Here is a 13,942-nt window from a genome sequence, read left to right as displayed (position 1 = left end):
CAGGCGCCCCGCTCACAGCAGACACACGTGCCGCTTCCTTCGCCTGTGCCCTCAAAGCGAGCAGACGCTCGTCACAGTCATGCTGTCCCATGCACCCTGTCTCATAGAAACTTCACAGCCGCCCTCCAGGGTGACCTTACCCCTGCACTACACTCATGGAAATGGAGTCAGCCGGGCCCAGTGACTGCGGGCTGAGCCATCTGCATTTCAATCCAGAGCACAGGGAGAGTGACGAAGTCCCTGGGCCACCCGAAGTCCCAGGGCCACCCGTAGGGAATGGAGAGGGAACGTCAGGCTCCCCCAGGCTGTGTGTGTTTTGGTGGAGAGCGAGTCACCCAGGATATGATGAGAGGGTTTCATAAGCAAGCCGGGAAAATGGGATAAAGGGGAGACAGAACCATGCCAGCTGTCTTGATGAGAGGACATGATCGTGAAAGGAAAGGGAAGAGAATCATGAGGTTGGAGGTCGCTGGCAAAGAATGGATGGCCAGAGGTGAGGGTTCCAGCGGTGTGACAGCTCCCGCCACCGAGCCCAGGGCGCTCCCTCGTGCTTGGCTGCTCACGTGGAGTCAGAACTGCGGAGGGCTGTGGGGTGTGGGCCAGGGTGGGGGTCACTGTCCATCAGGTGCAGAGGGGCCAGGAGGGGACCAGCTGCTTTGCTGTCTCCACTGAGTGCTTTCTGGTTTCAGAAGTCAGCAAGGCGCGTCGTGTTGCAAGTGTAGGCAAGTCTCCCACGGAGTGGGCTTCGTGCGGGAGAGGGCCCTGGGGGGTGGCAGGGGAGATGCGTCCCTGGCCAGGATGAGAAGCTTGGAGTTCAGAGCCTGGGCACCTAACAGAGTGACTCCACACTTTGCATTGCAGTACACAGTGTATAGTCAAGCCAGCACCGTGAGCATTCCGGTTGCAATGGAGACAGATGGGCCTTTATTTGAAGATGTGCAGATGCTGAGAAAGACAGTGAAGGACGAGGCTCATCAGGTAAAAGTGCACTGAGCTCAGCTGGGCACCCATGACAGATAACTGCTTAAGAAATGCACATACTTTTGATAGGCGATGTGATTTGCATCAGTGCCTTCTGTTTAAGCTGAAATTAAAAATTAAATTTTGCTAGCCTTATAGGAAGCATTGTATCTATAGACCTTAGTGATCAAATTACTAGAAACAGTTTTTAAGGATTAAGTATGTGCCTGAGATGTGTACCTCCATTTACTAACAGTAGTAGTAATCCCAACTCTTAACTATTCTTTAAATGTTAACTCCAGCAAAATCGAAAGCTTCACAGCCATATCCACCCCTCGCTTTTTTCTTCACAGCCCTCTGGCTTCTGCTTTGGCCCAGAGATGCTCCCTTTTAGCTCTTCACAGCAGGTGCTAACAACCCCTTTCCCCAGGACACCTCACCCCCCTCATGCCCCTTGCCCCCTCCCCCTTGCCCCCTCACCACCCTTGCCGCCTTGCCCCCTTGCCCCCCTCATCCCCCTCACCCCCTTGCCCCCTTACCACCCTTACCTTCCTGCCCCCTTTCCCCTCACCCCCCTCATCCCCCTCGCTCCTCTCACCCCCCTCCCCCTTGCCCCCCTCGCCCCCCTCGCCCCTTCCTGGGCACTATCTTTCAGTACTTATGTCACAGGCCACCTCGGGTAACAGCCCTGCTCCAGTGGTTTTCTTTCCTTTGTTGTGGAATAAACATGTAGATCACCCCGATTCAAAGAGAGCCTCCTACCACTCTTATTCCTCAACTGGGCCTGTAGACACTTAGGACAACTTACTCAGTTCCTGCTTGAGTTCAAGGAGCCTTTCAACTGCTGTGTTTCCCTGAGCATCCCTCCCTGTTTCAAATGCCTGTAAACTAAAAAAGCAGTCCCAAATGGTCTGGAGACATTGGCCTTTCTCGCTGAGGAACTTTAACCTCTTTTTGACCAGCGAAATAATTCCTAAAGACATCCTGTTCTAAAATTCTGAGGTAAGGCCGGGCGCGGTGGCTCAAGCCTGTAATCCCAGCACTTTGGGAGGCCGAGGCGGGCGGATCACAAGGTCAGGAGATCGAGACCATCCTGGCTAACACGGTGAAACCCCGTCTCTACTAAAAAGTACAAAAAACTAGCCGGGCGAGGTGGCGGGCGCCTGTAGTCCCAGCTACTCGGGAGGCTGAGGCAGGAGAATGGCGTGAACCCGGGAGGCGGAGCTGGCAGTGAGCTGAGATCCGGCCACTGCACTCCAGCCCGGGCGACAGAGCGAGACTCCATCTCAAAAAAAAAAAAAAAAAAAAAAAATTCTGAGGTAAAAAGTGAAAGTAGGCACCCTGCCTGTGGAGTGGCCATTCTTTTACTTCTTTACTAGATTAAATAAAATATATTATTTAAATGAATGCCCCCCATTTTTTTTTTTACGTTTTGAATGTGACTCCTAGAAGATTGGGAATTAGCACATGGCTGGCGCCATATCCCAGTGGGGCTGCACTGGTCCCGGCTGCTTTCTCGGAGTTGCACAGGAAGGGGCTCGTGGCACCAAGCCGCCATGGTAGCCACGGTCATCGGTCTCTTCTGCCCCTCTAATTCCTCAACTCAGGTTAAGAGCAGAATAGATGACTGAATGCTGCTTTTAGCTCATCAAAGCCTGAAAGTACTAGAAATACAGTGGAAAAGCCCACTGAACACTCCGAACATCAGTAACTAGTATTCTAATTCAGTTGGATTCCATAGTTTCCTCACAGTGAATGTTCTTAGCAATGAATAGATTTCATCACAAATATGAAAATCTGTGTATATTTCTCTCTTCGTTTGAGTGGTAATGTTCTCCCTTCTTGATACTTTTTTTAACTCAGGGATTTTAGGTCGCCTTTTTACCATTTTGATTTTGTGGCTTCAAGTTTGCTAAAGACTTATAAGCTGATCTTGTTACTGCACACAGAAGGAAATCACAGTTAGTGTTAAGACACGAGGCTATACACAGTTAAAAAGCCAGTTCTTGGCCTGGTGTGGTGGCTCATGCCTGTAATCCCAGCACTTTGGGAGGCCAAGGCAGGCGGATCACCTGTGTTCAGGAGTTCGAAACAAGCCTGGCCAACATGGTGAAACCCTGTCTACTAAAAATACAAAAATTAGCCAGGCATGGTGGCAGGTGCCTGTAATCCCAACTACTTGGGAGGCTGAGGCAGGAGAATCACTTGAACCTGGGAGGTGGAGGTTGCAATGAGCCAAGATCGCGCCATTGCACTCCAGCCTGGACAACAAAAGCAAAACTCCATCTTAAAAAAAAAAAAAAAAAAAAAAAAAAAAAAAATTCTTACACATTAAATAGCTTAGGGTTGGGGAATTTTTTCTTTTTGGTATAGCCTTTGACTTAGGTCAGAATTAAAGCTAGACAAAGAATAAACTATGTCCAAAATGTAATGTACCTGAAAGGTATGTACATATTTGCAATTTAGGTCCTGCTCTGTAGTAGATCAAGAACTTGATCAAGAATGCAAACCAAAATAGCATTCTCTCCTGAGTAAAACTGCGTTTGAAAGTCAGCCCTAGTATCTGTGTGATATCCGGGGCCCCAGAACTTCCAGCTGCTTGGTCTGTCCACTGCCCTTGGAAAGGGGCACGTCCCCTCCTGGGAGGGTTACCTTATACGGTGACAGGAAGGAACAGGTCCTGTGGCCATTCACTTGTCTAGTTCTAAATACACACACAGGCAGGACAGTTCTTGGAGAACTCCTGTAGCATGTCTGCTTCCTTGTTTTCACAGTTCTTGCAATTGTGTTCTGTCACCGGGTTTCCTGTGTGACTGACATTCTTACAACAGTGATTCCCTCGCCTCATCCTTAGATCGCTGTGAATTACGTTCCTGAGTCAAGACTCAGTATCACTGGGATGTCAGTTTTCCCCCAAATTAACGTACTCTCCATTCGAATCTCAGCAGGCTTTTTATCCTCAAGAAATTGAGAAAGCTAATTCTAAAATTCACATGGAAATGCAAAGGATCTAGAATAGCCAAAACAACTGTGAAAAACAATGAAGTTGGGGCCGGGCACGGTGGCTCAAGCCTGTAATCCCAGCACTTTGGGAGGCCGAGACGGGCGGATCACGAGGTCAGGAGATCGAGACCATCCTGGCTAACAGGGTGAAACCCCGTCTCTACTAAAAATACAAAAAACTAGCCGGGCGAGGTGGCGGGCGCCTGTAGTCCCAGCTACTCCGGAGGCTGAGGCAGGAGAATGGCGTAAACCCGGGAGGCGGAGCTTGCAGTGAGCTGAGATCCGGCCACTGCACTCCGCCAGGGCGAAAGAGCAAGACTCCGTCTCAAAAAAAAAAAAAAAAAAAGAAAAAGAATGAAGTTGGAAGACTAATAACACTATGCAATTCCAAGACCTCTTATAGTTTTTGTTTGTTTGTTTTTGGAGACAGGTTCTCACTGTGTCACCCAGGCTGGAGTGCAGTGGCACGATCACAGCAATCACAGCACACTGCAGCCTCAACCTCCTGGGCTCAAGCGATCCTCCTACCTCAGCCTCCTGAAGTGCTGAGATTACAGGTGTGAGGCCCTGTGCCTGGCCTGACTCCTCGTAGATTTCTATGGATCAGTTGAATCGGTTGAATTCAACATATCCAGATGAAAGTATTTATGGAGTGCAGTGTCTAGGTATAATATTTGAAATGATAAATTCTGCTGCTTTTTTTTTTTTTTTTTTTTTTTTCCTGAGAGACAGGGTCTTGCTCTGACACCCAGGCTGGAATACAGTGGCAGTCTTGGCTCACTGCAGCCTCGGCCTCCTGGACTCAAGCAATCCGCCCACCTCAGCCTCCCAAGTAGCGGTGATGACCGGCACCACCACATTCAGCTGATTTTTGTATTTTTAGCAGAGACAGAGTTTTACCATGTTGGCTAGGCTGGTCTCAAACTCCTGGTCTCAAGTGATCTGCCTGCCTCGGCCTCCCAAAGTGCTGGGATTACAGGCGTGAGCCCACCACACCCAGCCAAAAAACTTTTCTTTTTTTTTTTTTTTTTTTTGAGACGGAGTCTGGCTCTGTCGCCCAGGCTGGAGTGCAGTGGCTGGATCTCAGCTCACTGCAAGCTCCGCCTCCCAGGTTCACGCCATTCTCCTGCCTCCACCTCCCAAGTAGCTGGGACTACAGGCGCCCGCCTCGTCGCCCGGCTAGTTTTTTGTATTCTTTAGTAGAGACGGGGTTTCACCGTATTAGCCAGGATGGTCTCGATCTCCTGACCTTGTGATCCGCCCGTCTCGGCCTCCCAAAGTGCTGGGATTACAGGCTTGAGCCACCGTGCCCGGCCTAAACTTTTCTTAAGTTGAAAAATGTTTGGAGTGGTTTTCTAAAATTCTGAAAAGCACTATTGTTAAAGCAAAAAGAAGGCACCAGTTCAAGGCTGCAGTGAGCTACGATCGCACCACTGCCCTCCAGCCTGGGTGACAGAGCCAGACTCAGACTCTCAAAACTTAAAAAAAAAAAAAAAAAAGGTACCAGGATGCAGGAAAAATGTATGTGCACAATTTGGTGACCAAATTGACATAAGAAATTAGAGCTAAAAATTAAGCTTTTTTGGTTTTTTTATATAGTCATTTGAAGATATTCAATGCCCTTTTAATTTTACTTTCAGCTAACTTTATTTTTCCAAAATAATTGCACATTTCTCTGAGATGATGTGAGGGTTGGCTTGGGACAGGTGTGAAAGGTGGTTGAAGGAATAGCTGGAGAGCGGGAAGCAGGCTGTGATGCCGATGGATGGAGTAGGCTGGATTTTTGTGGAGAAATTCAACCATGTATTTACCTATCCTTTATTTACATTTCCTTCAAGAAACTAGTATAACCCTATTCAGAACATTCAAAGAAAACTAGCACATATCATGTGAATGACATTTATATCACAGACATTTAAAATGTTTGCAATTCTCATTTTTAACAGTTGGTCGGGAGAAAAGCATCACCAACCATGCAAGTAAGGAAGGTGTAGAGAGACGGAAGGTGGTCAGTGCAGGTACTCATTATTCAACGCGTAGAGCACATGGAAGGTCTGTTCTCCAGGAAAAGAACTGACGAGTTAACATGTACATGAAGTATTTTCCCTTTTGTCCATGTCATTCCAGCTTGTGATGGTCAAAACAAAGAAAGAAATGTGGCGACTGGGAGGCCGAGCACAATGGCTCACGCCTGTAATCCCAGCACTTTGGGAGGCCGAGGTGGGCGGATCACCTGAGGTCAGGAGTTCGAGACTAGCCTGACCAACATGGTGAAACCCTGCTTCTACTAAATAACAAAAAATTAACCGGACGTGGTGGTGGGCACCTGTAATCCCAGCTATTTGGGAGGCTGAGGCAGGAGAATCACTTGAACCCGGGAGGTAGAGGTTGCAGTGAGGCGAGGTTGCACCATTGCACTCCAGCCTGGGTGACAGAGCGAGACTCCATGTCAAAAATAAAAATAAAATAATTTTAAAATAGAAATTTGGTGGCTGGGCACCATGGCTCACACCTGTAATCCCAACACTTTGGGAGGCCGAGGCAGGAGAATTGCTCAAGGCCAGGAGTTTGAGACCAGCCTGGGCAACACAGCAAGACCTCATCTCTAGAAAAAAAAAAAATTTAGCCAACCATGTGGTGTATGCCTGTAGTCCTAGCTACTCAGGAGACTGAGGCAGGGGGATCCTTTAAGCCCAGGAGTTCAAGGCAACAGTGAGCTGTAATCACACCACTGCATTCTAGCCTGGGTGACAAAGACCCTGTCTCTAATTTTTTAAAAAATTTTTTTAAAGAAATTTGGTCCCTTAAGAGATGTTGATTATTTCTATCCCAAATTAAGTAGTAAAGTTTGAATGTGCACCTTTATAAGAGGAAGAAAACTTGCATAGCCATGTATGCCCAACCCTTTCAGCACTCACGGTTTACACTGAGCCTTCCAGGCCTGCCCGTGGGCTGCAGAAGAGAGGACCCCTCTCGCTGACTTGTGTCGCCCGCGGTCCGCTCCGCCCTTGCCAGCATGTTCACCTGCACATCCCCTCCGCCGGGCCCGTTATCAGCCCACCATCTGCATGCTGTCTTCCTCCTGCCTCCTGTCCTCATTTTTTTGCCTTGTGGATAGTAGAATTATTCTCTGCTTTGCACATCAATTTAAAATGTCTAAGCAGAAAGCCCCAGATATGTCCACCGGTTGTCTGTCCTTTCAGAAGCTCTGGGGTCATGTTTGTGTTCTCAGTTTGCATTCACTGGTTCCAGCTCCAAGCTTTTTACTGTTGCCTTTTTCTATGAAAATGTTTCTTCTCTTTGGAGTGCCTATTGCAGCTGTAATTACATATTTTAAGTATATAAAAATCTTGCTTTTGTTTTGCTTCACTTTGTTTGAGAGATCAACATAGAATGGGCATAAAATTCAGGGTAGGATTTCACCTCTGAGTTTCTCATGGGTTGAAGGTAGACATGCTCTGCATCCTCACACATGAACACGCTCTTACAAGTACCGTGATGGGCGAGGGGACCGTGACCTTCACCATCTCCAGAAGTGGAAGATTCCCCAAAGCCCTCACGCTGTTTTCCAGGGGGAAAAAAAATCAAAAGTCCTGCCCCTACCATGAGTGAATGTGAATATTCAAATAACATTTCTAGAAATCATCCTAAAGTGATGTGACACAAAATTCTTTTTAAACCTTGACATTATTGCTGTTTTCATCGATACATTTGCAAAGAACCCTGCTGGGAAACACTCAGCAAAAATTTGAACTTTTCATTCAGAACCTCTGCAGGTCCTTGGATTTTTCATTAAAGCAAAGGAAAATTTATTTTACATCCATGTCAAAATCAGACATCTGGAATCTGTGAGGCTTGTGTTCTTTTTGTTGTCAAATGATTGACTTACATTTTGTCTGCTAGATGTACCACAAAAGTAACTTAGTCTCTTTTAATACACTGAACAAAAAGGAAGACTTAATTCTGGTTAAGAAACTTTGTCCGGCCGGGCGCGGTGGCTCAAGCCTGTAATCCCAGCACTTTGGGAGGCCGAGACGGGCGGATCACGAGGTCAGGAGATCGAGACCATCCTGGCTAATACGGTGAAACCCTGTCTCTACTGAAAAATACAAAAAAAAACTAGCCGGGCGACGAGGCAGGCGCCTGTAGTCCCAGCTACTCGGGAGGCTGAGGCAGGAGAATGGCGTAAACCCGGGAGGCGGAGCTTGCAGTGAGCTGAGATCCGGCCACTGCACTCCAGCCTGGGTGGCAGAGCGAGACTCCGTCTCAAAAAAAAAAAAAAAAAAGAAACTTTGTCCTAAGAAGTTTCTAACTAATTGGCAGTCAAGTCTTCTGGCATATACATCATGTTTGGGTGATTTAGATGGTTTATTGTTTTGTTTCAAAATATTGGTATTAACACAGTGTCTCTACTTTTAAACTGGATTATGTGTTTATTCGTGGAAATGGATGCTTTTGATATGTAAACTCTCCAAATTAAGTTTCCCTTTTATTGCAGATACAGTTACCCAAACCCTCATGCAAAAATTGGATTCACTTAATTTTTTTTTAAGTGAAACCAAAATTTTCTAGACTTTACGAAGACAATGGATTGGAGAAGAGAGTATTTTTTTTTTCAATTTGATAGACGTTTGAAATCCAATTTAAATATGTTTTTCATTCATTTTTTTTCTTTGCCTCCAAGGAAATTTCTACTTCTTTTTTTTCTTTTTTTTTTTTTTGAGGTAGAGTCTCGCCCTGTCACCCAGGCTGGAATGCAGTGGTGCAATCTCGGCTCACTACAACCTCCACCTCCCGGGTTCAAGCGGTTCTCCTGCCCCAGCCTCTCAAGTAGCTGGGATTACAGGCACGCACCACTACACCCAGCTAATTTTTGTATTTTTGGTAGAGACGAGGTTTCACTATGTTGGTCAGGCTGGTCTCGAACTCTTGACCTCGTGGTCCACCCGCTTCGGCCTCCCAAAGTGCTGGGATTACAGGCGTGAGTGACCGCGCCTGGCCGGAAATTTCTACTTCTTGAAATGCTTCTGTAGGGGACATGCTGATGAAACGGCTTTAATGACATTTATGAAATAGGAGGTTACTTATGAGATTTACTAAAGTGCATGAATTCTGCAAATTAGAGGTACTGAGTCCTATGTACAAGCACTGCACATTTCAGAAGACCAAAACGCCAGTATTGAACACACAGGCCCTCACACGAGTCACGATTTTTAGTGGCAAGACATTTTTGGCGAATTTCCATGGTAAGACATAAGGCCGTTTCCCTGTGGCCAGGGTGCCGACAGTGAGTGGGTGAGGCACACGTGCCTCGCGGTTATCCTTTGACTTCCACCTCAGAAGTAAGCTTGCTTTTCAGATAGCTTAGTTTGTAGCCAACGCCATTGCATTTCTAATTCCAGGCACAGAAAGATCCGAAGAAGGACCGTCCTCTTGCACGCCGCAAGTCCGAGCTGCCTCAGGACCCCCACACCAAGAAAGCCTTGGAAGCTCACTGCAGGGCTGATGAGCTGGCCTCCCAGGACGGCCGCTAGCCTCCGGGGTGCCGCATCGGGGCTGGGCCCGCCAGTTCTTTTCTGGATTCTGTAGAAAATACATACTTTCTGTGCCATACCAATCAGTTACACTCAAAGCTTTCTTGGACCCCGTTCTGTAGGCAATAACGTGCGTCCGCCTCAGCGCGAGATTAGGAGTTCAAACAATGGTGACTTCCCAGAGCCCGCTGGCAGAGCCGCGGGTTGACGACGGTGTCCTCACAGTGTCGTCGCCACCCCAGCATAGTCCACGTCAGACTATTTCACAAAGTCAGAGCTATAGGAAAGCACCCTGCCCTTCATCTTCATGTTCTCCCAAATGCAACTTAGGATCTTTTAACATAGGTGGTTCTGTGATAACATCAATGTTTTCCAAATCAAAGGAACACTTTAAAAAGTATGACCTATTTTTTAAGACTTTACAGCCTTTGAAATGGTTTCCACGCGATTGTTACGCCAGCAGTTCTCGTTTGTTTGTTTTTCAGTCTCAGTGAAATGGCTCTTTGCTTTCGAGTTCTCACACAACATACTGGGAAAATGACAATCCTCAACCGCTGGTATTTTCGAAGGGGTCTCTTCACTTTGATGAGTGACATGAATACCGTGTCTCCTTCTCTTGTGTGTACCTAAAGCCATATTTCCAAGTCTGTGGTACTCCAGGATTCCAGGAGTAAGCTTGTAGAAGAAATTTATTTTAAAAGAGATTGCTCTGAAATCTATCTTAAAAGAGCTTGCTCTGTCTACCTTGACAGAAATTGGAGTTTAAAAATTGTGTGTTCATATTGCTATTTGCAGATTTCATTTCCATCAACTTAAACATTGTTGCCCTTCAGCAAGGCTCTTGAATTCATAAAATTATAGTCTCTAAGAATTCCACATTTGATGGAAAGTTGGAGCCAAATCATTTTGAGTTAAGCCAGTTCTTAGCCTAATGCAAACTGCAGCTGTCTTTGAGCGTAAAGTAACACAACAGCGTTGCACGGGACCGGCACTGCCGCTGCCTTCCCCGAAGGCTGCAACGCGGTTCTGAGAGCTTGGAGGAGGCACCAGCGAGGATGATGTTCAGTGGGGCTCTTTCTGTTGAAAAGAGCTCACATTATCCACACCTCGTAAGGAAAATACAGTGTCTGAGTTTTCATCGGTCTTCAAATGCTGCTATGTATTCCACAGACTTCCTTGCATGTACTGAGCTTTTTTAGATGGAATAGCACAAGGAGAAAAATCTTTAAACTTAGTGCTTTGTCTATTCTTTATTTCTCTCAGGGTGGCCAGTATTTTGACTTATTTATCCTGCTTGAAAGCTACTTGAGATGTGTACTGCTATTCTAAACACGTGATTCTAGTTTCTTTCATCTCTGGCATAAGATTATATAACTTAATGTTAAGTGTCTTGATGCATAAAAGACAAAATCTGGCTTTTTTTAGGATCTGGTTTTTCATCGAGGTCTCGGGTATCCTTTTAAAGATTGTGAGAAGCAGACATTGCTCCTTGTGCAGCCCTAGTGCCTGCTGCCCACTGCTGTCATTTCAAGCCACTGGCAATGCTTCTGTCCTCGTGTCTTGGAGGACAATCACCTGGGGGGAGGGGACTTCTTGTGGTAAGAGCAAGTGCAGGTATGAAATGCGAAGGCTGCCCCAGCGAAAAGTGGACAAGTCCACTTTGTGAGATGAACACTTCCTGAGAAACTTGACACGTATCTCTCCATTTAACCATTCTGAAAACTTATCACTCAAAAAAACAGTTTAGATGCCTTCTCCTTTTGAGGGAAAAAGGGTGCTTTTTACTGTATAAAGCAGCGTCTTATGTATTTTGATATACCATTGTTTGAACTTCCGTCTTTAGCTGATAGATTCTCAAATATCCTTGATTTTGGATGTTCAGTATGTTTGTGAGAGAGGTTGCTGGGAAGACTCTCTTTTCGCCCTAGGGAAAAAGCAAAATATCAATGTTTGGTTGACTGTGTAAAGCTCAGTGTGTAAGAACATCTTTTTGTCTAGGTTTTCTTTCTGCTCTTTATTGAAGACAAACACTCACCAAAAAGAAAAATAAAAGTTTTCAGAGAAACCAGTTTTCTTTGGCAAGAGTATTACTTAATATTTTAGCCTCCTAAAGGTTCCCTAGTTAGTACTTGGACTCCTGTGCTAATTGTCAGCTTACATATCATTGTATAGAGACTGTTTATTCTGTACCAAACTGATTTCAAAAGTATTACATTGAAAATAAACTGGTGACTGTTTTTCTTCATAAAGTTCTGCGTTTGGCATCCTCACTCTTTCCAGAATGTATCTGTACATCAGAAATGTCACTATTCCAAGTGTCTTTTTAGTGTGGCTTCAGTATGGCTTCCTTTTAATATTGTACATACATTGTATCTTTGTTTTATGGTAATAAGTAATAAAAATGTAGACTTCATATTTTGTACAAAATGTCCTATGTACAGAATAAAAAAATTCCTAGAAACAGCAAATATAGGTAAGTGGCACAATTATTTTTCTTTAGAAAATACCTGTAACTTTATGCATTAGTGAAATGTTAAGTACCGACATATTTTTTAACATTTTGTAATTCGGAACTTTTTGTTTTGACCTTGTTTATGAAGAGAAACTTCAGACACCTGCCATTTAATATGCTCTTTTATCTAATTTTCAAAAACTAAAAAACGGTGTATCATATGGACTAAATAAAGAACATGTGAATTTTATTGCTCATCATGAAACTAAATTTAGCCATGGTGTTGGGCAAGCTGGCTCGGACGTGATCGGGTTCCCGTTAGGTCAGGGCTGCCCGCACACAGGGACGCTGACTGCGGAGGGGCTGGCCATCTCCATCCAGCCGGCCTGGAGCGCAGACTGCACCAGCTGCTAGCCACAGCTGTTCAAAGCTAAGTCTATCCGCTGATTTTTTACTTAGTGGAAAAGGCAGTGTGACTTTTTATAGACCACCTCTTGGTTTGGTTTGGGTTTGGGGGCTTTTTTGAGTAGGAAAAGGTGAATCAATACAATTTATAGAAATGAAAGTCTTGAAAATAGGGAATTGCTGGAAGTATGAATTTGGGATCCTAGTTCACCCACCTCCTCAATGGAGAGATCATTATCCTCGCTGATGCTCTTGCGGGAAGCCCATGGAAACAGGACTAAAGTGTTACCTCCTCGTGTTGTGGTTATAACCTCACCTTTCCATGGCTGCGTGTGGTCGGCACGCCGGCTGGTGTGGGAGGGCAAGCTTTGTCCTTAGCTTCCTTCTCTACCCAGTGGTGTCTGTGCTCCCTTCGCACTGACAGAGGTGCAGACGCCGACACTCTGCAGCTGGGGCACATGGACGAGGCTGAGACCCAGGCAGAGTGTGGTCTTCGGCCTAAGGGTCCAGTAACTTTGCTGGCTGTTTTGAGGAACCACACATGCCCCACTTCCACCTAAAAGTGGGCACGCCAGCCAGAAGACTTCACATCCTGCGCCGCTACTCAGATCATGTTTCCGCAGACCAGATGTTTGCCCGCTGCAGTCCTTATCCCCCATCTTAAAACTGGAGGAAACCTGGTGTTTAGTAACTTCCTGCAGCACAAGAGTTCGAGAGGACTCAACTCACGGAGGCATGCTGCGATTTCAGCCCAGCTGCACGCTGCTGCTATTTTGGGGTAGCAAGAAGCATAAAGGCAAAACTACTGGCTTCGTGTCTCCTGTGAGGGCTGGCAGCAGCCATCAGCAGTAATGACAAGGAGAACTCGTATTTCTTACCACTGCCTTTATGCCAGGAGCTGTGGTGGGTGCCTCATTTCCCTGGGTTAATTTACTTAATTCTCACAACCCACCAAATAATTTGCTACTCTTATACTCATTCACAAATGAGGAAACTGAGGCACACAAAGGTGAAGTCACTTGCCCGAGGTCACGCAAATACTGAGTGGAGCCAGGCTGCCACCCAAGCAGTGTGGCCTGGGGTCCAAGGCCCGACCATCACATTACATGGTGGAAATGCCTTCTAGATGGGCAGCGTCATGGGTGACGGTGAACACAGGTGAGGGCCTGGGGACATGCTCGCAGCACCATGTCAGGCCATAGGAACACCCCCAGGTGAACAGTGTGAAGTTACGGTATTGTCAACCTGAAGGAAGAAACAGACAATATAGGGAGAGGCCAGGCCCCACGGCTCATGTCTGTCATCCCAGCTACTCAGGAGGCTGACGTGGGAGGACCACTTGAGCCCAACAGGTTGAGACTGCAGTGAGTTATCATCTCACTGCTGCATGCCAGCCTGGGCGACAGAGCAAGACCTTGTCTCAAAAAGAAGGTACAGGGAGAGAGCTTATTTGGGCCAAGATTGAGAGCTGCAGCCTGGGAAACGCTTGCAAGCTGCTTGAGAAATGCTCTGGGGGAGAAAAAGAGGCTTCAGCATTTAAAAGAGAAAGGACAGGAAAGGGGCAGTTACTCAAGTTGTTTTTCAGGAG

The 13,942-nt window shown here is 46.2% G+C and overlaps 1 protein-coding gene across 15 annotated transcripts in view; it reads left to right on the top strand.

Annotated features, from left to right (window-relative positions):
* Positions 1-12,199, top strand: part of PPP2R5C (protein phosphatase 2 regulatory subunit B'gamma) — a 174,640-nt gene extending 162,441 nt beyond the window's left edge. For 9 of the 15 annotated variants that reach the window (XM_033191287.1, XM_033191288.1, XM_033191296.1 and 6 more), the window contains 2 exons: positions 862-978; positions 9,366-12,199. In XM_033191287.1, the coding sequence (XP_033047178.1) occupies positions 862-978; positions 9,366-9,497 (249 nt within the window). In that variant the 3' untranslated portion in view covers positions 9,498-12,199. Of the gene's footprint in view, positions 1-861; positions 979-5,909; positions 5,982-9,365 lie in introns of all 15 variants that reach the window. The other 6 variants (XM_033191290.1, XM_033191291.1, XM_033191295.1 and 3 more) reach the window with 3 other exon arrangements.
* The last annotated feature ends 1,743 nt before the right edge of the window (positions 12,200-13,942 follow it).

Source organism: Trachypithecus francoisi, unplaced genomic scaffold (genome assembly GCF_009764315.1).
Source record: "Trachypithecus francoisi isolate TF-2019V2 unplaced genomic scaffold, Tfra_2.0 Lachesis_group3, whole genome shotgun sequence".
Classification (NCBI taxonomy): domain Eukaryota; kingdom Metazoa; phylum Chordata; class Mammalia; order Primates; family Cercopithecidae; genus Trachypithecus; species Trachypithecus francoisi.
Note: the sequence above shows the minus strand (reverse complement) of the source record. Positions and strands in the feature narration are given on the sequence as shown.